General features: G+C 28.0%; 2 protein-coding genes across 6 annotated transcripts in view; one reads left to right on the top strand and one right to left on the bottom strand.

The window, feature by feature from the left end:
• The window catches only part of LOC119600900 (DNA-binding protein D-ETS-4), a 61887-nt gene extending 56189 nt beyond the window's left edge, over positions 1–5698 (top strand). For all 5 annotated transcript variants that reach the window (XM_037951478.1, XM_037951479.1, XM_037951481.1 and 2 more), the window contains 3 exons: positions 58–218; positions 4782–4941; positions 5006–5698. In XM_037951478.1, the coding sequence (XP_037807406.1) occupies positions 58–218; positions 4782–4941; positions 5006–5532 (848 nt within the window). In that variant the 3' untranslated portion in view covers positions 5533–5698. The remainder of the gene's footprint in view (positions 1–57; positions 219–4781; positions 4942–5005) is intronic.
• Positions 5699–15284: 9586 nt separating this feature from the next.
• LOC119600886 (UDP-glucuronosyltransferase 2C1-like) lies at positions 15285–23160 on the bottom strand. The gene is made up of 6 exons (XM_037951455.1): positions 23030–23160; positions 22770–22953; positions 22079–22393; positions 15631–16484; positions 15347–15504; positions 15285–15304 (listed from the first exon to the last, which is right to left on the bottom strand). The coding sequence occupies exons 1-6, from the start codon at positions 23158–23160 to the stop codon at positions 15285–15287; spliced, it is 1662 nt and encodes a 553-aa protein (XP_037807383.1).
• Positions 23161–26346: the final 3186 nt, after the last annotated feature.

Below are 26346 nucleotides of genomic sequence, written 5' to 3'. Positions count from 1 at the left end.
CAAAAACATTGAATAAAAATTTTAAATTAAATTTAAATTAATTTTTATTTGTTTCAGATCCCTCGGCTTGGTCAGCAAATCAAGTACACGCATGGTTACGATCCACCCTACAACAATTCAAATTACCAATAATTGATGATATTGAAAATAAATTTCTTGAAAATGGTGCTGAGTTATTGCAACTAACTGAAGATGAATTTGTCAAAAGAATACCAGAGGTAAGCAATACCAAGAATCTATTAATTTATTTTTTATGCTTAAAGAAAACATAATACTAGTAAGTTTGTGGTTTTTTAATATGCTAAACGATTCAAATCGATGGAATTAAATGTGAATTTTAATTAAGACAAGGTCGTACCAGCTTTTAATGATTACCAACAAACTAAGCTTTTAGAAACAATGTAAGATATTGTTTTTGTTTCGTTTTACACATGTTTCTTTCGTTAGCTTATGTCAGCTGTGCGGGGTTAGAATGGGAGGGCAAAAGAAGAAATTTGTTTTTTTTTCTCTATGTTAGACAATTTACTACAAAAAATCACAAAATCTTAAGCAAGAGTAAAAGAGATAAAGATAACAAAACCAAAACAATATTAAAAGTTTAAATAACAAGTTACGACATCTTAAAGTTGACGTCATTTACAAATAAAATGAGTAAATATTTTATTTGTTAAACAAGCAAAATTTTATAAAATCAGAAATATACTTAAAAGCTGCATTTAATAACTAAAACAGTTATAAATGTTTTTTTTTTTTTAATACATGGTAATATTATAAAAGACACAACAAAATGAAGAGTATTAAAAATGAAAGTAAATAAAAGCTTTCGTTTTAAATACTATCTAATAAAACTTGCAAAACGAAAAAAAGAGAGCAGCCAGAGTAAAATGAGTAATATTTATTATTTAAAAAAAAATATCAAAATCAAAACAAACCAAACAAAATATCAAAATTATAAAAACAACTCTCACTCAATATACTTGAAAGACTGAAGACCCAAACCTTATATTCACTCATTTACTCTCGTATACAAAACAAAAGACTTAAGAAACAAGCACTTCATTTCAAACTCATCTTATTGGAGCATGTTGGTTGTTTTTTTTTTTTTTTTCTTTCTTTCTTTTTTTTTTTTTTGGGGAAAAAGAAGGAAAAGTAAATGTGAAAATAAAATTATAACAAAAATATAAAGAGAAAAAAAAACACAAAAATTTAGTAACCGTGGTCATGGCTGAAGGTAAAGAAAAGAATGTGTGAAGGTTGTTTAGTGAAACTGCTGTGTGTAAGCGACAGCAAAGACACGAATACTACACATATCACATATGTTTGAACAAGTTGCAGTAACGGTTGTTAAATTGCACTATGGTTGTGAATATAATAAATATATACCAAAAATATATCATGATTCCCTATAAATACTGTTGATTTTTTGAAACAATTGAATTGTTAAAACGTAATCAATATGTTCGTTAAATTATATTATTTTAGATTAGAGTTTGGTTAGTTAGTTTGAAAGGAGGATGTACATATATATCATATCCGAAGAAATACACCTAGATCCCTATAGGGCCTCAGGTGGGAATCGAACCCACCACCTCCGGTGTACCAAACTAGAACATTAACCACTAACCTTTCGGAGGCCACTTTTTCCCCTAATTTACAAATAAAACTATAGAAATCCTTTCGAAAATAAAAAAGTATTTACTAGTCTTGTACATATTAATTAAGTATAGAAAAACAAAATAATTTTTACAATTAAATTTAATTACATACTGCAGAGTATCGAATAAAAATCTTATAAATCGTTTTAATATAATAAATATGTGCATGAAATTTTCCTATCACTATTCTTACAAACACTGCCCACAGTGCAGCACAATAAAACCCATTCAATAAACAAAGAAACCAAAAAATTTAAAAAAAACAACAACAACAAAATCACAAAAACCAAAAAACTACAAACTGTATGTATGTATCTTTGTTGTTGTGAAGTGCAAGTGATTGTGTTTAAACTGCATGACGCATTACAAAAAGTACAAAAAAAATAGAAGGTTACAATTGTGGCCACTTTTAAAACTTACAGGTAAAGAAACCTTTAAGTACCAATGGCTAGACTAGATTTATTAGAAACAACAACAAAAGTGTAACAAAACAAAAACACACAACAACAACAACTAAAGTAATAATAAATTTGTTATTGTAATTGAATATAATGTAAGGCAACGACCAGCAACGACATTGCAAGGTGAAAGTGAGTCGTCATTATGATCATATTGTAATAATGATCATTTACCTATACACTAATCATGATGATGATGATCATCATTATCATCATTTTGATGATCATTTCATAAACTATACTAATAAAAAAAAAACAGTAACCAAGACTAAAAATAACTTGTGTCAGACCAGAAATTCACTTGTACTTGTATGAAAACACACAAAATTTTATATCAGTGCATTGCATTTTTTTTACAGTTTATGATCAGTTTTAAATTTATGATTTTGTTTGTTTGCATTTTTTATTATTATTATTTTTTTTTTTCAACTTAATTTAGTTTACTTTATTTTAATGACTTAATGAATTTTAAACCTGATTACTTTTTATACCCTACACCACTATAGTGGGAAGGGTATTATGCGTTTGTGCTGATGTTTGTAACGCATTAAAGTATTAATACAATATCCACCTTAAAGTATACCGATCGACTCAGAATCACTTTTTGAGTCGATTTAACGATCTCCGTCCGTCCGTCCGACCGTCCGTGTGTCCATGTAAACGTTGTTATCAAAGTACAGGTCGCAATTTTCAAGATAATTTGATGAAATTTGGAATACACATTTGCTTTGACCAAAGGTCGAAGCCTATTGAAAATGGTTAAAATCGGTCCATTATTTCACCTAGCCCCCATACAACTGAACCCTCCGAAAAGGGCTTTTGAGCTAATAATTATGTGTAATATAAATGTATCTCGATGAAAGTTCGCACAACTAAGTTTTATACAAGCCTTGATGACCTTGCTGAATTTCGATCGGACTACATTTGACCCCCATCAGAAAGTGATTTGAATATCCGCAATTAATTTATTACCACTGTTATTACAAAAATCTATCCAGCCCATTATATCGGGATCGGTCCACATTTGCTCCTATCCCCCATACAAAGCCTCTTTTAGAAAATAAGTTTCTCGTCAATAAATTGCTTAAATAAATCGGAATCAAGGTAATATTCAAGATAAATGCTTTATTATGAAATAAATCACATTTAATATTCATAACTGGTGTAGGGTATCATATGGTCGGTCTAGTCCGACTATACTTTCTTACTTGTTTTGCTTAATGTTTTTTCTAGTTAAAACAGCTTCATTGTTTTAATTTTCTACTGTTTGATGATGAACTGTTGTATGAGAATTTTATTGTGTAGGAGGAAGTTTTTCTTGTTTTTATACATATGTACATTATACATATTTTCATAAATATGTAGCAATTCAGGTTAGTTTAAAAAAAACAAAAGAGTTTATTAAGTTTTTATGAAATGAAATGTAATAATTACACGGGCCATCGATGTATAAACTTTTTAAATTTATTTTCATTATTCCCGGTATTATTTGGAATGCTGATTCCAAATATGGAAATAAAAAAGTCGTACCACCAACCAATTATCCACATTTTGTTCCTTTTGTCCTCATGACTGTATATTTGTGTCCGAAATATAAATTTCAAAGAAGTTGCGAATATTGGCCGTATCTGTCTCTAAGTTATTGAAATGCATTCTGGAAAATTTAGGACGATAAGACCACGTTAACTGGTGGTACAACAGCTCTGAAGGGGGAAATTATTTATAGAATAACAACACCAAAATAGTTTCAAAATTATAAAATTTAATATTTAGGGTGAATTATGCTTTGATCCTCATCAAATTTGGCAGACAGATATTCTTACAAATTTTATTTAATCAGTAAAGAGCGTTAAAATAATTCTCTCAAGGGTTATATATAGGGGTTATCAATTAGGGGCCGTTCCTCATAGAACTTAGAAGAGAGACTTCGGTTAACTTTTACACGTATACGGGACACCGGTGTCTCAAGATTTTTCTTGATTTTTTTCGATTTAGAGCTTAATTTTGAGCTCACAGGTACAGTAAATTGTTATTTCCAAAAGAAAACTAAGTTATTTTTTAGAATTTTATGTCAATACAAGCTAAAAAGGATAATATCCTATGATATCCTTCGAAAAAACTTCTACCTTTTTTATAACAAATGACGAATATATACATATATATCCACAATAAGTCCAGCGGTTTAGATTTGTGCGTGAAAGGGTTCATCTTCTGCCGGGGGCTTTATATGGGGGATAGGGTCAACTATGGACCTGTCGTCATAAATTTGGTAAAGTGATTTTGGTTGATATAAAAAACGATTATGTCATATTTCAATGCTATACTGGCATTTTTAGCTCAGTTATAAACGTTAGAGTTATTTTTCGAAGGGGACATTATATTGGGAAAGGGGATTCTCATGAAATTCGATAAGACGATATAAAAACTTGTTCATGTTGAATTTGTCCTTGCAATAGTATTTTTACGCCAGTAATGAGTGATAAAGTCATTTTATGAAGGGGGGTGGTGTTAGTTTTGGACAGATCATTATAAAATTTTGTAGAGAGATATCGGTTCATATGAAACTAGGTGTTATCAGCGAAATTTAGTTAAATATCTGATTATTGGTCACATTTTCAAATTATTGCACAAAAATATTTTAAACATTTAATTTTATTGTCTCTTACAGGGTGGTAGTACTTTGCATGCTCAATTGGAAATATGGAAACTAACATATTCACCCGAATATCCAAAAAATACAACTATAAATCAAATGCAACAAACACATAATATGTGGACAAGCAATATATTGCATGCATACAATAATAGCATGGAAGAAGATACCGAAGGTAATAAATAAACATTTAATACAAATTTAAATAAATATTTGTAACAATAAAAAAACAATTACAGATGAAGATGATTTTCTTACCAACAACAACAACTCTAACACTAACAACTCTCTGGCAAACGCACAACAACAAGTTAACGGCCAATTTAATAATAATGAAGAGGTGATCAATACAAATTCCAATGGTATAAATAACAACAACAACAACAGCAATAACACAAATAATAATATCAACAACAACAATAATAATACAACTACTAATGAAATCAATACCATAACGCCAGTTAAACGTGCTGGCACCCGCAACGGTGGATCTCACATACATTTATGGCAATTTCTAAAAGAACTTTTAGCGGCACCCCATATTAATGGCACAGCCATACGTTGGATTGATCGCAGCAAGGGCATTTTTAAGATAGAGGATTCAGTGAGAGTGGCCAAATTGTGGGGTAAACGCAAAAATCGTCCAGCCATGAATTATGATAAACTATCACGTTCCATACGTCAATACTACAAGAAGGGCATTATGAAAAAGACAGAAAGATCACAAAGATTGGTATATCAATTCTGTCAACCATATCATATGTGAGCTGAAATTTTAATGCAACATTAAAGTGGGGTTTATGAAATGTTACACAGTAATATTTTGGGAACAAAAAAAGAAATTATTTATTTATTTATTTTAACTTATTTATTTATTTAATTTATTTATTTCTGAAATATTTTGTTTCTTAATAACTATTTATTTAATTTATTTATTGAAATTTATTTTATTTATTTTAAAATAATTTTTGTGAAAAATATATATTTTAGTGTTTAATTATTTATTTAATAATTTATAAAAATATTTATTTATTTATTCATATACAATCCAAATATTTGTGAAATGTGCGAATATTAGTTTTAAGTTTTATTTATTTATTTATTGCTATTTATTTATTGTAACTCATTTATTTATTTGATTGATTGAAAGGGGTTAATGTTTGTATATTATTTATAAATTTATAGTTCTATTATGGTACTAGTCAAATTTAAAAGTTAACCAAATTAATGAAAAATGTTAATAACAATTTTTTTTCATTAAAATTTTGATCAGAACTCCAATGTTGTACTAGTACTAGAATAGATCAAATTCATAAATTTATTTGTGCTATAAATGTGATTTAAAATATAATGTTTCGATTCTAATAGAAACAGGTTTTATAAATCATAAAAATATCAATGGAACAAGTTTTTACAAAATTTGTAAAGTCACTTGACATGAAATTGCCCACATATTTACTGACATTTCTAACAATTGTGGACTTAGAAATTTGTTTGTTAAAAAGAACTTATAATAGAATTCATTATTATTATAAGTTTTTTTTTGAAAAATGGTTGTGATTTTACATTTTCAACTTATGATTTACAATATAAAAAATCTTATGCAAAATCCTTTTTATAGCACAAACAGATTATCATATATTTTCATATAATATACATAATTACAAAAACAAAACAATATTTAAATAAACAATTGTTGAATTAATAAAGAAAAAACTATTAATGAAATATATCTATGATATATGACCGTTAAAAAACAAACATATTTTTTATATTATTAAAAGTTCTATGAACAAATTAAATTAATTATTTATTTAACGAAAAGAAATATTAAAAGTGTTAAAAGAAATTAAATTAAACTATTTATTAAACGATTTATATACATATATATTTTTAACAGAATATATTCTGCCATGAAAACATTACTTTAATAATTTATAATTATTTATATAGCAACAATATTTATTGAAATATTAATTTATTAAATTTTTTATTTATTAATTAATTAATTTATTTATTTATTAAATTATTTATTATGATATTTATTTATTACAAAACAAAGGTGGTTGGTTATTTATTTAAACAAATCTATGTTAAACAATTGGGGATTTATAAATTTATTTATTTTCTTTTAGCTTGTAAGCATCAAAAAGCTATCATGGAAAAAAGCTCAAATGTTTATTTATTGCTTTTAAAACGTATTTAATTTTTTTATACATATTTATTTAAACTATTAAATTATTTATTTATTTATATAATAATAAAAATATATAAGTGCATTTATAACACAATTTGCCACTTAATTTTTATACAAGTTTTTATACATAGTATAATTACCTATAATTGCTTTATTTATTATATATTTTAAATATTTTTTTTTTCAAACTTATTAAAGTCATAAGTAAAGTGTATAATTATTAAAAAAAAAACTTTTTGCAATATAAAGAAACCATTGCTTTGTGCCTAAATATTTATTTATTTATTTAATTAATTTATTTCATATTTATTGAGTTTTATTTTTAAAAAATATTTATTTAAATGTTTTCATTTAACTTGCTTATATTATTTATTTTAGCTTTAATTAATTTATTGATCACCAGATCCTTAATACTTGACATACTCATTGTGTTTTTTTATGTTTAGCACCTTTTTCGTTGGAATTTTTCCAACCAAATTATAAAAGGCGAGTGCTATAAATTTCTTTATAGTTTAAGTTTATTTATTAAAATGAATAAAATATTTATTGATTAATTTATTTATTTATTTATTCATTTGATTATTTATTAATTAACTTAATTATTTGCAAACGAAAATGTAATAATAACAACAACAATCTTTAATAAAAATTTAATTTTGGCCAATATTATTTGTTTTCAGTTTTTTAGCATTAGTTATTTAATTTAAACACAAGTTAAAAATTCTGTATATTTTTACACCCACCGTATGTAACACATCGAAATATTCGTCTAAGACTCATAAAATTATGTATATTATGGGTCCATATTAGATTCTAAGACGATCTAGCCATGTCCGTCTGTCTGTTGATAACACGATAGAGTCCAAATGGAAGTAGCTAACGAGCTGAAATTTTGCACAGATACTTTTAGTTCATACAGTTTGTTTGGTATGGAAAATGGAAAATACGTCCACGATTTCGCCTAGCCCCCATATAAGGCCCCCTTCAGAATCGCTCATAACTGGCTAAAAGTAGCACCTATAGCGGTGAAATACGACAGGAACATATTACATAGGAACTTAAATCTCTTCGTCAAATTTTACAAGGATCGATCTATAATGTACCTCCCGTATAAGGTCCCTTTTAGAAGATTACTTTAATGCTCATAACTGACCTTAAGAAGCAAATTCGACATAAAAGAGCTTTTTAGGATCTAAAACCATTTTCTTAGATTTTATGAGGATGGGTCCATAATTTACTCTACCCCCCATATAAGATCCCCTTCAGAAAATTACTTTAACGCTCATTACTAACTCAAAAATGTAAGTACAGCGGTGAAATACTATATAAACAGGCACCCCTCCCACTCGCGTTAAAGTCGTTTTTTGAAGGGGGCCTAATATAGGGGGTAGGGTCAATTTGGACCGATTCACATAAAATTTGATAGAGAGATTTTCACTGACATGGAACTTATGTTTGTCGAATTTCATCGCTATACTCGTATTTTTAAGACAGTAATTTCTGAAGGGGACCTTATATTTGGGGTAGGGTCAATTATTGACCGATACACACAAAATTTGATAGAAAGGTTTTTTTGATGGTGGGTATGTAACTGTTTTTTTTTTAATTAAAAAAAAATAATACTCCTTTTCGTGCTCAAAAAAATCTTATACAATTTCCTTTAAAGGCTTTATAGTCCCATAATGGGATACGAGAGGGAAACAATGGTGAAACAGCTATCTTAACTTCTTTGGACAAATTTTGCTAGGACCAATAGGTGAAAAGTTACACTCATTTCAATAAAACCCTGTATGACCAAAATGTCCAACTTTGATCCCCTCTAAGTCCAGCTTTTCTTGACAGATAGAGCTGAATGTTTGTTTCTGGCCTACTATCCAATAGTACTAACCATAACACAAAATTGCCCATTTATAAAATATATAATTTTATGGTTCTATGACCAATGTGTTACAAATAAACACAAAAGTTATATCTATTTTATAAATTTATATTATAAATTTAATCTTGATTTTATCTAATCATTAATTTTACATTGCATTAACCCTGCAAAAATGTATACCACTCTACTACAAACGCGTGTAAAGAGTACTCCTCAAAGGACTACGACTGGACCAAAACTAATCCAAATATGTATGTGAAAAAACATGCTCCATTTAACATTGTGATGTCCATCAATACATTACATCGGAGTTATCCCAAAACTAGTCCCTTGCTGAAGTTATTGGAATACATGATCCGCAACATGATCCTATGCAATGCAGGCTATAGATCATGTTGTTTTCAAAAATAATAAACAAGATTCATGCCTGAATTACATAGGACTACTCAACGGATCATGTACTCCAATGATTTTTACAGGCGAGTAGTTTTTGGATTAAGGAAAATACAAAATAAAATTTATTAAATGTAAGAATTTTAATAATAAATTTTTACTTATTCCTTTTAAAATATTTCCAAAGCGTAGTTTTAATTTTATCAGTGTCATTTGGATACACATATACCTTTTTTTATATGTTTATACATACATAGTAAGGGAAGTTTATAAGTACATGATTATATACTTATGTATTTGAAAATGTGCATTGAACAATTTTTCCTAAGAAATGCATACATTTGCACATATTGATTGATTCTTTTCTAAAGAAAGTAATTCCATCTGCGGCACAAATGACATTCATATATATAATACAATCTCACACATACATATAGTACATACTTATGTATGTATATAATCCAACGCATTTATATACAAATATACTCATGTTGTTAAATAAGTTCATATTGCTAAAATATGTAATAAAATAAATGTCTTGAAAATAAATTAATATAGATTTATTAAATATCAAATATGTCAGTGTGACAAAGATTTGTTATGGTAAACGTAAAAACTAAAACTCATATTTTCATGAATATTAGCTAAATATAAATTTAAATTCAATTCAATTCGATTTTAAAGTTATTTTAAAAATAGCAATATGTCATTAAACATTCAAAGCCTTTTTGTGGAAACGACTTTTTTGTTTATTGATTTAGGTTTACTAAAGCAAAAATTTCGCTATAAAAAGTTTACTAAAATAGAGTTTTGCTGATTGTAACGAATATTTTAACAATATGATTGTATGTACTTTTACAGGAATACTCATACTTCAAATAAAATGAACAGCACTTTATTTTATTGTATTTCATTTCAATCTCTTGTTATTTTTCCAACTACAAAAAGGAAATGATGAAAAACTTCTTATATGAATGACAGGTACATGCATTTAAAAATAAAAATAATTTTTATTATAAAAAAAGAAAGCAAAAACTATTGCATGAACAACATAATAAAAAAATAAAAATACATATATTTGTTAAGATAGCCAGGTGTTGAAGAATAAATTTAAAAAATTATCGGATTTTCTTAAGTTTAAGCTTAATGGGAAAATGCTGAGATTATGCCACAAATGGCGAGTAGTCTTTGAACGAGACTGTCTGTAATTAAATTTTTAATTCTTTTTTGTGTTCTGGAACATGATTGAGTTATGATCAGTACTTACTCCTGATCAGTACTTTTGTACAGAAACTTTACCTTATTTAGAGATCAATAAATATTTTAATTGATTATGTATATGAACACTTATATCGTCGCCCGGGGATTTAAGTGCTCTATATGCCAAAAATGCATTTCGAGTAAATCGATGTTGAAGTTTAACATAATTTTTCTCAAAAACTGCTCGATAGTATTTTGTGATTTTTTTTACCATATGTTTGTTTTGAAATGAAGATTCTGAGGGAAATTTTTTATCTCCCGATCTCATCTACAACGGGATATTTTTTAACGGTAAAAACATTGGCGTTTGCTCTATACGCCATCTCAAGCACATTTCCTTGCAAATACATACACGTAGGGCAAAATAGCATTAGAAAAGCAATAAAACACACCTAAAAATTTTAACAAAAAAAATTAAAATTTTAATTTTACTCATTATAATTCATTAAATATTCAAAGCAATTTTTCTTAAGACGACTTTTTTCGATTATATGATGTATATGAGCGATATGTATTTATTTAGTTTTATTTGTAAAATACAACAGTATTCTATACATAAAGAAGAACTCCAAATAATTACTTATAATAGAAGAATATATTGAAAAATATTAGTATTAAACAATTTTAACTCTATATTGAGCAAAATTTTCAGCACAAATCAATTTCAAGATTTTGTATTAATGGCATATAGAGCAAAATGACATAAAAAAGTTCTATTTTGATGGATATAGAGCAAAACAGACACGATATATCTCAGCAACCAGACGAGATAGCTGAAAACGTGGCGTCCTTAACTCAAAATTGTCAAAATGGCGTATAGAGCACTTAAACACCGGGGCGACGATATGTTACTCTCATGACTACTACCCAACATTTTTAAATTTTAATTATCATTCATACTACGAAAGTCCTATAATATTACAAAAATATGGTCTTCCCTTTTATAACATTTAAAAACACACACTCCCTTACTTACACACTTCTAAAGACGATTATGATGTTGTTGATTTTGATTACGTTTTTGCTGTCATTTTATTTTTTGATAGTGATATTGTAGAATTTTTATATACTAAAAGACAAACATATGATTGAATGGTTGCTTTTGGTTAAAAGGATTCACCGCAATATATTCACTCTTATATTTATACTTACTGTGCTATAGTTCATATAAAACTAGTAGGAAATATTGTATTTATGAAAGAGCTTTTTAGCATGATATCTGCATAAAATCTTCACGGGGTTTGCAGCCCAGTTATCGATTATCATTAATATAAGGGTTCTTTTAAAGCTCTATGTACTTTTAATAGAATGTAATCATTATCACTACGAAAATCATTTAGTGAGTTTTCGCTGTTTAGCCTGATATATCTATCTGAAATACGAAATAACCTTTTATCCTAACCAAAGTCTTACAAGTTAATTGAACAATGACATTCACGTTTTTTACTGCTTGTGTTGTTGCAGTGAATGTTATTGCTGCTGCAATAGTTTATTGAGTGAATAAAGACGAAAATTTATTGTCTCACATAAAAAATTGGATTGATTCACAACATAAAATTTTACAATACACTACCGTCATCAGGACCGAAACACACATATGCATAAGGAGTAACCGAATAAGAGTAAGAACAAAACAAATAAGAGTGTTATATTCGGTTACAGCGAACCTATATGTCGTAAACTAGAAGAATATTTTGAAAGCGGGTCTTATATATGAACTTTGGGTACCGAAATCTACAGAATTAGAGAGAGTAAGATTTCGTTTTTGTAGAAATTTAACGATTTATTAAAAATAAATCGATTTATTGTAAAAAGGTTTATATGGACCGATTTTGATGAAATTTCATAGATAGATCTCTTTTAATAAAACTTGTTTAAGTCTAATTTCACAGCTATATTTTAAAGTTATTGTCTTTTTTCAGTACCAAACAGGCCCTGACGTGATGTGTTACAAACGAAATGACAAAAAATTATTGGATGTGTAAATTTACACTATGAAAAATTTATAGTTTCTAATTCTTTTTAATTTATGTTAATTTTGAAATTATATTATATAAATATTTAATATCAAAAAAGAGTGAAATTGTCGCTAGTTATTTATATATAAACAATAACTGGTAAGAGATTTTTTCTTAGTGTAAATTGGTATGTCTATCTGAATGAATTGTATTGTCATTTTGATTGAATTGTTGTTATCGCTACAAACACGCATTCATACTATGTACATTAGGGGGATCATTTTTAGAATTTTTTGCTTTTGTAAAAATATTACAAAACACATTGTTAAATGTTATCAAAAAAGTTCTAACACCAATCAAGATGAATTTTTTTCTAAATTTTTTGTCGGAATCTTGATCACATTTCCGATATTTATGGACCGATTTTATTTGTTTTAAATATTAAAATTCTTAAAAGATTATTTAATAGAATAATCCAGGATTTGGATTTGGAAGATATCTGAGGCCAACAAAATTTGTAACTTTGATTGCCTTTCAAGTAGCGATAGGTAAAATTTTTAATAAAAATTAAACATGACCCTAATATGTATACATACAAGTATACGCAAACTCTTTTCTACTTACAATGCGAATGACTTTAACAAGATGGCGGTTAAAAGGATGTGGACTTAACTTGTTGTATATAAATATGTATAATGTACATTATTCATATACGTACATTTTTGCTTTAATTTTTAATAGTTTTATTTTTAAAATATTTTCTGCAAGCATTAGTTAAATAAATTTTTCATCGTATTCAAATATATAATTTTGAAGCATTTGATTTATTTATGTATATTTTATTTACTTTATTTTTTGTAACTGCTTTAAAGATTCATCATTTCATTGTGACATTTATAAACAAAAATTGTCTTTCTTTTAACTTCTGTATCCGTTATTGTTTCATTTTATTTATAACATCAGATATATGTTTATTTGCGAACACACAGAGTATGGTAAATTTATAGATAGATATTTTTGATTGTGTAGAAAATTTTAATAGAATATTGTAATATAATGTTAATATTTGTTTTTTTTTTCTCTCTTATAATAGACCTCGATCAGTTATTGATCAGTTGACCAATTTTTTTTTTACTTGTTTAACTTTTATTATGCTCATGACTGTATGTTTGTATATATATTTATGAAAATATTATATATTCCTATATGTATACATAAATATGTATAAAAACTAAAATTTTCTTTATCTCTGTGACATTTTCATAAATGTTATGAAGACATTGCAGCATCTTATTTTGTTGAACACTTTTGACAAGTTATATAAACTTATGACAGTCATATGAAAAGCAACCAAATATTCTTTTACTCTATTTGATTATTGGAATTTAAAGAAAAATTACAAGAAATATTTAGATTTATTTTCCGCGTCTTAAATTTACTAGACTATGACAATAAGGGAACATTTTTGGGGGTATATTGATTTTGTCATTCCGATTGTAACATATCGAAATAATGGTCATAGACCCATAAAAGTATATATATTCTGGGTCCTAATTTAATTCTAAAACGATCTAGCCATGTCCGTCCGTCTGTCTGTTAAAATCACGATAGGGATCACACGGGAGGAGCTATACAGTTGAAATTTTGCATAAATAATCTCTATTATTAAGGTTGGTTTGGTATTGAAAATGTGCAATATCGGTCCACTTTTTCGGATAGCCCCCATACAAGTGGACCACCAAAAAACAGATTTAACGGGCATAACTGCTTTGAAAGTACGAGTATAGCGATGAAATTCGACATAAATAAGTTTCATATAAGCCAAAATTTTTCTACCAAATTTTTTGAGGATCGGCCCACAAATGAACCTACCCCTCCTATAAGGTTCCCTTTAGAAAATTACTTTAACACTTATTACTGGCCCAAAAATGTGAGTGTAGCGATGAAATTCGGTATAAGTAAGTTTCTTACGAACCAAAACCTCTCTACCAAATTGTTTAGGATCGGCCCATAAATGACCCTACCCTCCATATAAGGTCCCCTTCAGAAAATGACTTTAACACTCATTTCTGGCCCAAAAATACGAGTATAGCGATGAAATTCGGTATAAGTAAGTTTCCTATGAACCAAAACCTTTTAACCAATTTTTTTAGGATCGGCCCATAAATGACCCTACCCCTCATATAAGGTCCCCTTCAAAAAATTACTTTAACGCTCATTACTGGATAAAAAATAAGAATATAGCAATAAAATTTTACACAATTAAGTTCTCCGCGAGCCAAAATCTCTTTACCAACTTTTATGTGGATAGGTCCATAATTGAACCAATAGGTGAAAATTTACACTCATTTAAATAAAATCCTTTATGACCAAAAAGTCCAACTTTGACCATCTCAAAGACCTGCAGTTCTTGACCGATAGAACTGAAAATTTGTGTCTGTGCAAATTTCAAATCGGTTTTCGGATATCGATTTTTAAACTTGGTTCACTTGACACGAAATTCCCCATATGTAAACCGATGTGAGAAATGTTTAGTTGTATTTTTCGTTTGTTCATAAATAAATCATATAATTTTCTGCAAATTATTTTATATAATCACCCTTGAATATGATTTATTTTATTATTTTGATATAAATTCCATTTTGTCTTCAATCATTAAATGTATAATTTATTATACTGCAATTGCTTACATTGCAAAAAAATTCAATTTATTAAGACATTACTTATTATTTCAATTCATAATATTAATTATATACAACTTTATTTTTATGTATAATAAAAAGTACATATACTTTTGAATAAATTGTGCGCATTAATTTTAAAAAACGTAATTAGCAATTTATACATAAAACTTAAATTTAACATAATCAAGTTAAATTTTACACAAATCAACATTGTTTAATTAATTTCATTTGTAGTCTTTCAGGAACTCTTTGAGTCTTGGCAGTAGTAGCAAAGGCATAATGCAAAATTTTTTTCAAAATTATGAATATGCCAACTACCAGTAGTAAAAGGCATAAAATAACATCCAAGGAACGGTATATGAAGAAACTGAAAGAAAAAAAAAAACATTATGCCAAACAAATAATTTGCATACTTAAAGGATGTTCATAAAATCACTCAATATTACATTATGATTCTAAACTAATTTGTTTTACAAAATTAGAATCTACTTACCTCATATTCCGTATTGGTGATAGCAAGTGCGTTATATCCTGATGCCTTAACACATATTCCGTCCAAAATACAGCCGTATCTAGTGGTGTGTTCATTTGATCCAACAGTAATTGTCTTTTTTTGTTAATTTCTCTTTTATATTTATCATTGTTTATAATTGCTAATATGGCATGATATAGTTTATCTGCGGTTATGATTTCAAGCGATAAACGTATCGCATAACCATCTTGTTCAGCTTTAGCGGCATTTACATCGTGATCACAAAATACTGGTAACATTACCATTGGTACTCCATGATAAATGGCCTCATACATGCTCAACAAACCGCCATGTGTAATGAAAGCTTTCAGTTTCCGTTGGCCTAATATGTCCTGTTGTGGCAACCAGCCACTTAAATATACGTTTTTTGGTATATCGTTCATAATCTGTGTTGATGTTGTTGTATTTCTCATTGACAATATTGTTGTTGATTTCATTGTTAGTCTTTTTGTTGATGAATGTTCATCCCATTTCCATAGTATGTGATATTGTGAGAGACGTGCAAATACTTTTAGTAACAATTTACGAAATTTTTCGGGCATATTTGCCGGTTTCACTGATGAACCCATTGAGAAAAATATTACACCCGCTGGTGCTGTTTCAACAAACTGTTCCAGTTCATGTGACAATTTAACGGCTGGCCGACAATGCATACATGCTATTTCGGCTACATTCGGATAAAATGGTCGTGGATTTGTGACAATGGCATGACCGTTTTGTAATATAAATGACACATTACGTGCGATTGTAAAGGGATGTGGCAGACTGGAGCCAAAGTGTGCTATAAGTACATCATGTACTTGATTTGTGTAATACTAGGAAATGAAGAACTGTTTAGTGGATATACATACATACATATGTAATGTTCAAAATTTTTAATTATTTATACTGTAAATTAAGATCAAATTTGAAGTTGATTACAATGAAATTAGACAATAATTTTTGGAAGACGTTATTTACTATTTCAAATGCAGTAAAACACGGTCCATAGTTAACCCAAGACCTAAGTCCGAAATGAATTTGTAATTCACTATAATATTAAGGATAACCGAATATTATTATTTGTTTAATTATACCCTAAACCACTATAGTGGGGACGGTATTATATGTATATTTGCTTGTATTATGGTATTATGACGATAATTCGCTCATAAACACTAGTATCACTGGACAGAAAAAATAATATTTATACAAAACTTCATCGCCTTTGGTGCGGGAACTTTTTTTACGATTGCGAAAAAATAATATCATATTCCTCAACATCTCTTCACGCCCTACAAGGTCTTGCTATGGTATTTTGATATTTGCAAAAATTGCAAAAAATCATAACCCTAAAGTACATATCTACATTAGGGTGGACCCAAAATGGAAGTTCCCACCGAAAATGAAAATTTAGTTAATTTTAAGATACCATTTCTCAAAATTTTTGTTTGACATCAATATTTAACGAGCTGGATCAAATGATAAAAACGTCCTTTTTGATGTTTTTTGTGACTTTTTCATATTTCTGGCAAATAAACCATATTTAATGTCATATGAAAGGCCTTTGAGAGACAATTTCAATGGCGTAACTCAATTTTGTATACGACTTAAAAATTATTACAAAAGATGTAATTTTTCACCAAATTTTTAGATTTTTAAATTTTTCCATCGAATTATTAATATAATTAATTGAAATTATTACATTATAAACCTCATATAATTTCACCGAAATGTTTTTTTTTTTTTTGTCCTTTGATCCAGTTCACCAAATATTGAACCCAGGACAAAAATTTTATAAAACTGTATCTTAGAATCAATTAATCTTTAATTTTAGTCGGGAACGGGGCCCCCCTAATGTGCATATATATGCTGTTAAAATGCAAAAAATCTGAAATTTTTGATTACTTTTACTTTTACGAAAAAAATTCTGAATCGTCTCTCAATTACCTTTCTTATGATATCAAAATTTCATATCATTCCTTTAGAAGAAATATGAAAAAAAATTATAAAAACCTCAAAAAAGGAACTTTTTGTCCTTTGATCCAGTTCACCAAATATTGAACCCAGGACAAAAATTTTGTAAAACGGTATCTTAGAATCAATTAAACTTTAATTTTAGTCGGGAACGGGGCCACCCTAATGTGCAAATATATGTATATCACGTAAATTAAACTCAAAAATAATTTTGCATTAATCATGGTTCCATTTAAATGTCTGATAACATACATATAATATTATAATTTCAAAAAACCTACCTACAAAAATGTACTACATTTTACCAATAGCACACATTAACATCTATAATTCCTTACAGCAACCACATATCTATAACAATTGAGTGAATGAAGGACTGAAATGTATTAACTAAGGGGCATCTTTCATTTTTTTGAAATTATCAAAAGTGAATATGATTTTTCCTAAACATTTTCTAATACACACCGAATAATCAAACTTTTTATTTTCAGTTTAACATTTATTTTTGCACACATAACACATACACATACACATACATATATATTTAATAGGCATATTTTCCAATACATTCATTGTATATCAATGTTCATTTCAAAACATACAACAAGGTTACTGGTTCTTTGTTTTTCAAAAATGAGTAGTATTATGTAGAAGTAGTAGTAGTATTTAGTATGTGCCAGTGGTAGAACTGTTCAATCACACCCAATAATGAAAGTAACTAATTTACATTTACCCAATAGCATAATACGTATAGCTTCTTAGAAGCCACAAGTACACACACGAAAATACACAAAATATTTTGTAATCCTAAATCGTTGATAAAGTGATTCAGTATCTTGTGTTTTAAATTTACCACAAACTACATTGTACATAAGTACAAGTACGAGTTACGTACATACATACATACATACATACATACAAACTTACTACTTGTAATCGTAGACTTAAGCTCCATTATGGTTGAACAATTTCAAAAAGTGAAACACTTGTGGTCATATTCACAAAATGGGTATTTACAATATTAGTGCAGCAAAAAACTGACAACTAATCAAATTATGATGTATTTAACTATTTAAATAGACTTGGTCCTAAGAACACTTTTCGATGGCCAATGTTTATGAGAAACAAGGGGAGTATTATATTCGGCTATGCCGAATCTTGTATACCCATCAAATGTATGTATGTCGTAAAATAAAGAGTATTTTGGAAGATTGCCCTGTACATAACCCAGCAAAAAAAGGAACTTCAAAAGAAGCGAAAAAGAAGTACAATTTACTCCATCGAAGTACTGAAAAAGACCTGAAGAAGTGATGATTTTAACACAGGCTTGTCATAGGAGGGATGTCTTTTTAATTTGATTCCAAATTCACTACTTCTGAAGTCATTCTTAAGAAGTAATTTTTATGTTCTTTTTCTGAAAGTTATTCGGAACTAAAATTGTATTATTATGCAATGGAACTAATTTGACTTAAAAATAATTACATTAATAAGGGTAATAGATACATTTAAAACAGAAGCACAAAAATAAAATTTCAGCATTGAAAAAATAAAATTATTTTCGCTTCTTCGGAAGTCATTCCACAGAAGTTAAAAAAATTCACTAATTGCTACTTTTGAATAAATATTATTCTTTTGGAAGTACTTCGCTTTATTTTTGCTGAGTAAACATTGATATGTATTTATGAATGGGTCCCTTTGTTAATTTTAAAACATTTGACAAATATGTATGTATATCGATATTAATATGAACATCACGGTGATTTTTGGAATACAGTCTTTTATGAGAGCTAAAGCTAATCTTGTACTGTGTTCCTAAAAATAAACAGGTAAGAGTATTATATTCGACTATGCCCAATTTTATATACTCACCGTATGCCGTAAAAGAAATGTTTCCTTATAAACATCAGATATTTGGTACAGATATTTTGGACAGTCCAATTTCTAAACCATGAACATATGTTTATGGACGGTAGGGCCAATTATAAACCTATTGTCGTCGTAAAATTTGGTGCATCGCTGTACGCGTATTTTATATTTCAGTCATGAACGCTTATATCGAATTTCATCGCTGTATTCACATCTTTATATCAGTAATTAAAGTTAAAGTAGGTAGGGTAAATTTTGGACCGATCCTCAATAAATTTGTTTAAGAGATTTTGGCCCGTAAGAAACTTATTATGTATTTTCAATTATGGACCGATCCTTATAAAATTTGCTAAAAAGATTTTGGGTCACAAAAAACTTCTTTATAATGAATTCCATCGCTATACTTGTATTTTTATGCCAGTAGTGGAGGTTAAAGTGATTTTCTTAAGGAGACTTTATAAGGGGGATAAGGATTATGGACCGATTTTCATAAAATTTGATGGAAAAATTTAGACTATACTCTTATTTTTAAAACAGTTATGTCTGTTAAAGCTTTTATTCGAGGGGCCACTTGTATAGGGGCTATGCGAAAAGGTGGACCAATATTGCCCATTTTCAATACCAAGCAAACCTTACCCATAGGGAATATTTATGTAAAATTTTAACCCTCTAGCTCTTACAAGAGGAAAGAGTCAATTATGAAACGATCCTCACAAAATTTGGTAAAAAGATTTTTGTCGGGTTTTATCAATATACTCATATTTTTAATGAGCATTTGTATTATAGGGTCAGTTATTAGACCTATTCTCATGAAATTTAAATATCGTCGCTTTACCAGTATTTGTAAGCCAGTAAAAAGAGGCTGGCTGGTCGCGTCAATTATGTACCAATATTCATAATATTTTATAAAGTGGTAAAGGTTTATATGAAACTTATTTACGTTGAATTTTATCCCTGTACTTGTATTTTTAAGCCAGTAATGATATGCATATTCTGAAGGGACCTTGTATATGAGGTAGAGTCAATTATGAACTGATCTTTATAAAATTTGTTGAAACGATTTTTTCTACGATTAAACGTCTTTATTTCGAATTTTATTGATATTATTATATTTTTAAGTCAGCAATGAGCGTTAAAGAAATATTTTTAGGGTACTTCCTCTGAGGTTATGTTATGGATCTATGTCTGCTTTTATTTACAAAAGAATTGCTGGGAATATAAAACAATTAAAGACATTTTATACCATATTCCGGGGGCCACTTGTATGGTAGCTATGCGAACAAATTCCTTTAAATGAAGAATATTTTGTCAAAATTTCCGCTCTCTAGCTTCTCTCGTTTAGGACCTATTGTGTCGGATGGCTAGATCGTCTTAGATTTTAATAAGGATCCAGAATATAGTTTTGTGAGCCTACGATTAATATTTCTATGTGTAAAAATCGAAATAACAAAAACAATATACTGTATCGGCCATTGCTCCAATATATTTTCCAATTCAGAAGATCACTTAAATGCACGTAACTAATTAAGAAAATTCTATATCAATATATTTAATGTAAACATGTTTATATATGGACCCGGATCTGTCCATAACTGGTCATAGTTCCCATATAAGGTCCACTTCCTTAAAGCACTTCGCACAAAATTCATAGACAAATAAAGCTATAAGTATAAAATTCAACATGAATATGTTTTGCGTATACAGTCAAACCCGTTTATAGGGAACTCCGTGAACCAGTCAATTTTGTTCGTTATAAGCGAAGTTTGTAACAAGACGACGGCATAATTCGGTTCTTTTGATCTGAGAGTTAAAAAACCTGCGCCATACTAAAGTCTTACATATAAATTTATCAAATTTCAAATATATCCTTATATTCGGTGTGATATCGATGTTTTGTTGTAAACGTAAAAAACTTATTATGACGAATATTAGATATTATATTTTTAAATAAAATTCAATTTAGATTAGATACATATTAACGTATGCAATCTGGTTTTAATTTTTTTAAATCCCTCGATTTGTTTAAAAGTCATTTAAAAAATATTAAAATATCATTAAACATTCAAAGTCATTTTGCTCGAAAAGAAAAAAAGAAGAATAACATAGAGTTTTAGGAACATATATGTATGTATGTTAATTGAAATCGTAATCTTAATTTCATATCATTAGATCAGTCAGTAATTTTTCTCGAAACGAAAAAAAAAAGATGAATAACATAGAGTTTTAGGAGCATATATGTATGTATGTTAATTGAAATCATAATCTTAATTTCATATCATTCGATCAGTCAGTTTTATATAATCACTTTTCTAGATTTTACTAAACTGCAATATAAATTTCAACCTCTTCCTTTTTATAAATATCATTGTTGAATTATTTCAAGTATCACTGTAAACTTATGTATTTGTCCACTTTAAGTACTGCTCATTTAAGGACCATACCAGCATGATTATATTATATATTGGAGTTTACATTCAGTTATACAAACTATTGTTGATCGAATGTACATAAGCACAAAGAGACTTCTAAACTTACATATATCTACATAGAAATCTACATATATGGGTGAATATATTTACATACATACCTTGTGTAACAAATCGGCCAATATATGTGTTACATAATTTTCTACACGTTGCCAGAGATGCATTGTTTGTGTTAATGCTGTAAAGACATGAGGCGTCACAGCATACGCAATTGGATTTCCGGCAATTGCTAGACTTCCTGTATAGAAACCGACCGTATTGATAAACATGAACGGCAGACTTAAACGATGTACGATACCAAGTGCACACTCCGGAAATGCACCATCAACAATGGCTAAATGGAATCTCTGTGTCAATAATTCATCAGTCACGGCAACACCGGTTTCAGCATCAGGTTCCAACAAACTGTTGCATGACTGCAAATACATATGTATTGTTTAAAATTTTTTATTACTTCCTTATTATTTGTTTTTGTTCGTTTATTCACTTTAATTGGATAATAAATGTAATTTAAAAGTTAAATTGAAGACATAAAAGTTTTTTCCTCAAAAAGATTTGTGTTTAATTTAAGATTTTTTTTTTTTGCACGTAACTTTTCAAAATCATTAAAACTTATTTGTGTATGTGTGAATTTTGAATTTATTTGGATCGATGCTTCAGCAATTTGCTCATTTGATATATTTGGAAAGTTAGGAATATAGTCCATCTATATAGCTTTATTTTATTGCTAACGGAATCAATCACATCAATATACCCTTAAAAATATAAACAGTTGTAAAAAGCTATATTTACCTCGGCCGGATAACGTAAAGCCTTCCATGCTGGTATAGGTGCCTTATTATCTAAACGAGCTCCCACTAAATCCCAGTCTGTAAAATTTTTTATATAGTTTACTAAACTTTTAGGGGTCATCTCTTTCAGACCCACCATATGAAAATCTGCCGTAAAGCCACTAATAAAAGTTATATGATGACCTCTGTTGATAGTAAAAAAATATGGATGAAAAATATAACAGAGATTTTAAATAATTAATAACACAATATAAACTTTACCTTTTTATAAGACCATTAGCTAATTCCCAAAATGGAATTTTATGTGATTTGGTACCGGCCATAGTAATCATCAATATGTTTTCGGCATGACTTAATTTTAATGTAATTAAAATCATAAAAATAAAGTTCATGCTTTTGTGATGCATAATTTTTTAATCACAAAAAAAATACCACAAATTCAAAATTACGAAATGTTTGAGAAAAGAACCACACCACCCCTAATATACGTATATTACAATTTTATGAAATACAATCGACTAAAAAACCCTTTGGGAGTTGTGTGACTATAAACGTTCTGATTTGAATATGTTTTTAAGACTGTTGTTCATTTAAAACTCCGCATATATATTTATGTATTCTAGTCATATATACCTCTAAACAAGGGAATACACTCAAAAATCTATTTTAGACATTTACTAATTTAAAATTCCAATAATTTGACGCAATAACAAAGGATGGATTTCCCTCACACAAATTAAATGAAAGGAATGGATGATACATACATACTAATATTTTGTCAATCAGTCGCACGTATTTATGTAAATATACATATATAAACTTTAAGGTAGTATTTGTTTTTCCTATTACTGGATTTTAGAAAAATATTACTACGGAAATTAACTATGTCCTAATATGGACCCATGGGTTAGTTATCGACCGATCCATATACAATTTGATATAAAAATATTATTCGGTTAAGTATGTATTTGTGTTTTTATATCATTTTTTTAAGGAGCCCTTAAAGGGGGGGGTCAATTATTAACCGATGGCCTTAAAAATTGGTGGAATTTCATGAATAAACTGTTATTCTTACACCTGTTTTCGGGGGAGTCATATCTATGGGGGCTAGGTAAAAAATTCTCCGATATTGCATATTTTCAATAGCAAACAAACTGCATGTGCAAAATTTCCATTTTCTAGCTTTGGATATGGCTACATCGTCTTAGAATTCAATATACTCGCTCTCTGAAACTTCAAAATACAAAACTTAATATTTGTTACGCCCTAATGTTCATAAAACAACAACCCGACAAAAATGTGTAACCATAAAGGACCTTGGTGGTCAAAGTTATTTTACATCAAACAAAAAAAATATACACAGAGAAAACAGATTCATTGTGGTAACCGAATCTGTTGCCTATCGAATTTGGTCGGTTACCACAACAAACCCACAATTCGATTAGATTAACTGAATTTTTACGGTAGCAGTAACTAGAATATCTGTAGTAATAATTGAAATATTATATTTATATTTTCTATTGTGAATTATAAAAATAATTGTCATTTTTATTTCCTTTTCAGTGTAAACAGAAAAATAAAAAAACACAGAAATTTTAAAATAAAGTAATAAAATGTACACCTCCATTCTCATCTCCTATATGTGGGATATTCTTAGTGGTTTTCGTGTTGCAAATTTCTTGGCTGAATCAAACATAATCAGATCGATAACCATTAGATTATGAAATAATGATCGTTATTTGTAATATAATCTTTGATTCTGACTATTCTTGGCTTCCAAATGGTCATTTGAACTGCTGATAGCTATCGAATTAGGGAAAATATAATTAGACACATCATTAGCTTGACGTAAATTTACTTAAAAGATACTTACTGACCTTAAACCTTATTCATCGGCCCTATATCCAATCTTTTTACATTTTCCAGGCTAATTTATTTTCTTTTTACTTTTATTTTGAAATTTTTATGAAACTTTTTCAATATTTTTTTAGAAACTTCAAAAAATACATAACTACTTCATATTTATGGTCGGCGAATACCGAATTTAATTTTAGTATATTAATATATCATAACTGAATTCCTACATTTGTATAATTATTAATTTGGTTGCAGTATCTGAAACATATTTTCTGATTAATATGTTTTAAATACAAATAATTTTTCGATTACATCTACCTCTTTTTGAAATTGTTACGAATAATGACGAAAAAATTCGGTGGTATTTACAAAAATATTTAAAATAAATTTAGTAACCGTACAAATCGGTAGACACAACTGACTAAATATTCCAGTATCCTCAATTTGATCGTAACTATAATTTATTAACATCAATCATAGAAAATTTGTTGTGGTTATAGTTTTTCAATGTTAAGAATACAATTTTAGTTTTCCTTATTAAATATCAGTAATAATTACCGATTTTCAACCATCCTTTTTTCTGTGTGTATATAATAATACACATATATACAAAAATTTAAATTATATTTAAAATTTCTTTGATTATTACTACGCTACGTGTTTAATTACATTACTATTTTTTCTTCCTTTATTCCTATTTATGTTCGTGTCTAATGACATCCAAATTTCATAGAAATACAAACAAATTCTCATACTATTATAAACCAAAAATAATCACACTCAATTCACTAAAGGGCCATTAAAATGTGTTATGATTTTATTCATTCAATCGTTCAATTCTTCATACATTTGCATTAGAATTTTTATATTGTTTAAATGTCACATAGTGACTGTGTTATGGTGTGCATATTCGTTCGTGCCTGTCTGCGTGAGTGTACTTATTTTATGATTTGTTTTTTTTTTTTTCTATAAACATTTCCAGTCACGTTCACAAAATTTCATTTTAATTTTAAATTAAACATTTATATTTTTTCAGTAAAAAAAAACTCAAATTTGTAACACCCAAAAATAATTTTATTATACTCTAGTAGGATATAAATATAGTTTTTAATTAATGTTTTGTGTATTGTTTTGACGTATGCAAACATTCACACGTTTAGGATTTGTTTGCATTACTCATTCCATTTGATAGACTCTTCTGTGAAAGTACAAAGTAAAAAAATTATAATTTTTTCTAATAGTTTGTAACATAATTATTTAATAATAACAGACAAAACTGTTTAATATTTGCTTAAAAATAATTGCATTTACCTTCTTATATGTCCATTTTACTACAAAAAACCGTTTCATATTTTTTAGGGCATAACAAATTCGTTATTGCTGTTATAAACGCAACAACTTTGTTTGTTTTGCTTACATACATGTGGACATACATGTATTTAAATATGTTCATTTTTGTTTTGGGAACACTTAATAACCCAACATTTTTTTGGAGAGGTCAAAAGAATGTTTTATTTTTAAAATAATTTAAACTTTTAAATTGTTTTCATATAGGTTATTAATAAAATGAAATTTTGTAGAAATTATTTTGAATTAAAATAAAATAAAATTTTCGTATGAGTGCTATTATTAGGAAATACATAAGAAATTAAATATTACGTATACGCATTGTTATTTCCCTTAATACAATTATATCAATATTACGTGTGCGTAGTGTTATT

The sequence above is a fragment of the Lucilia sericata genome, unplaced genomic scaffold, assembly GCF_015586225.1.
Source record: "Lucilia sericata isolate MDLA Ls3-8-SP2 unplaced genomic scaffold, ASM1558622v1 Contig000126F_arrow, whole genome shotgun sequence".
Classification (NCBI taxonomy): Eukaryota; Metazoa; Arthropoda; class Insecta; order Diptera; family Calliphoridae; genus Lucilia; species Lucilia sericata.
This window is presented reverse-complemented; position numbering and strand designations above follow the sequence as displayed.

Excerpts from the sequence above, each read along its gene's own strand:
- LOC119600886 (XM_037951455.1), bottom strand. The coding sequence starts at position 23,160 with ATGAACTTTATTTTTATGATTTTAATTACATTAAAATTAAGTCATGCC. Across the intron at positions 15,505-15,630 it reads TCACCAATACGGAATATGAG|TTTCTTCATATACCGTTCCT; the intron begins GTAAGTAGATTC and ends TTTTTCTTTCAG. Across the intron at positions 15,305-15,346 it reads AATGAAATTAATTAAACAAT|TTTTATGTATAAATTGCTAA; the intron begins GTTGATTTGTGT and ends GTTAAATTTAAG.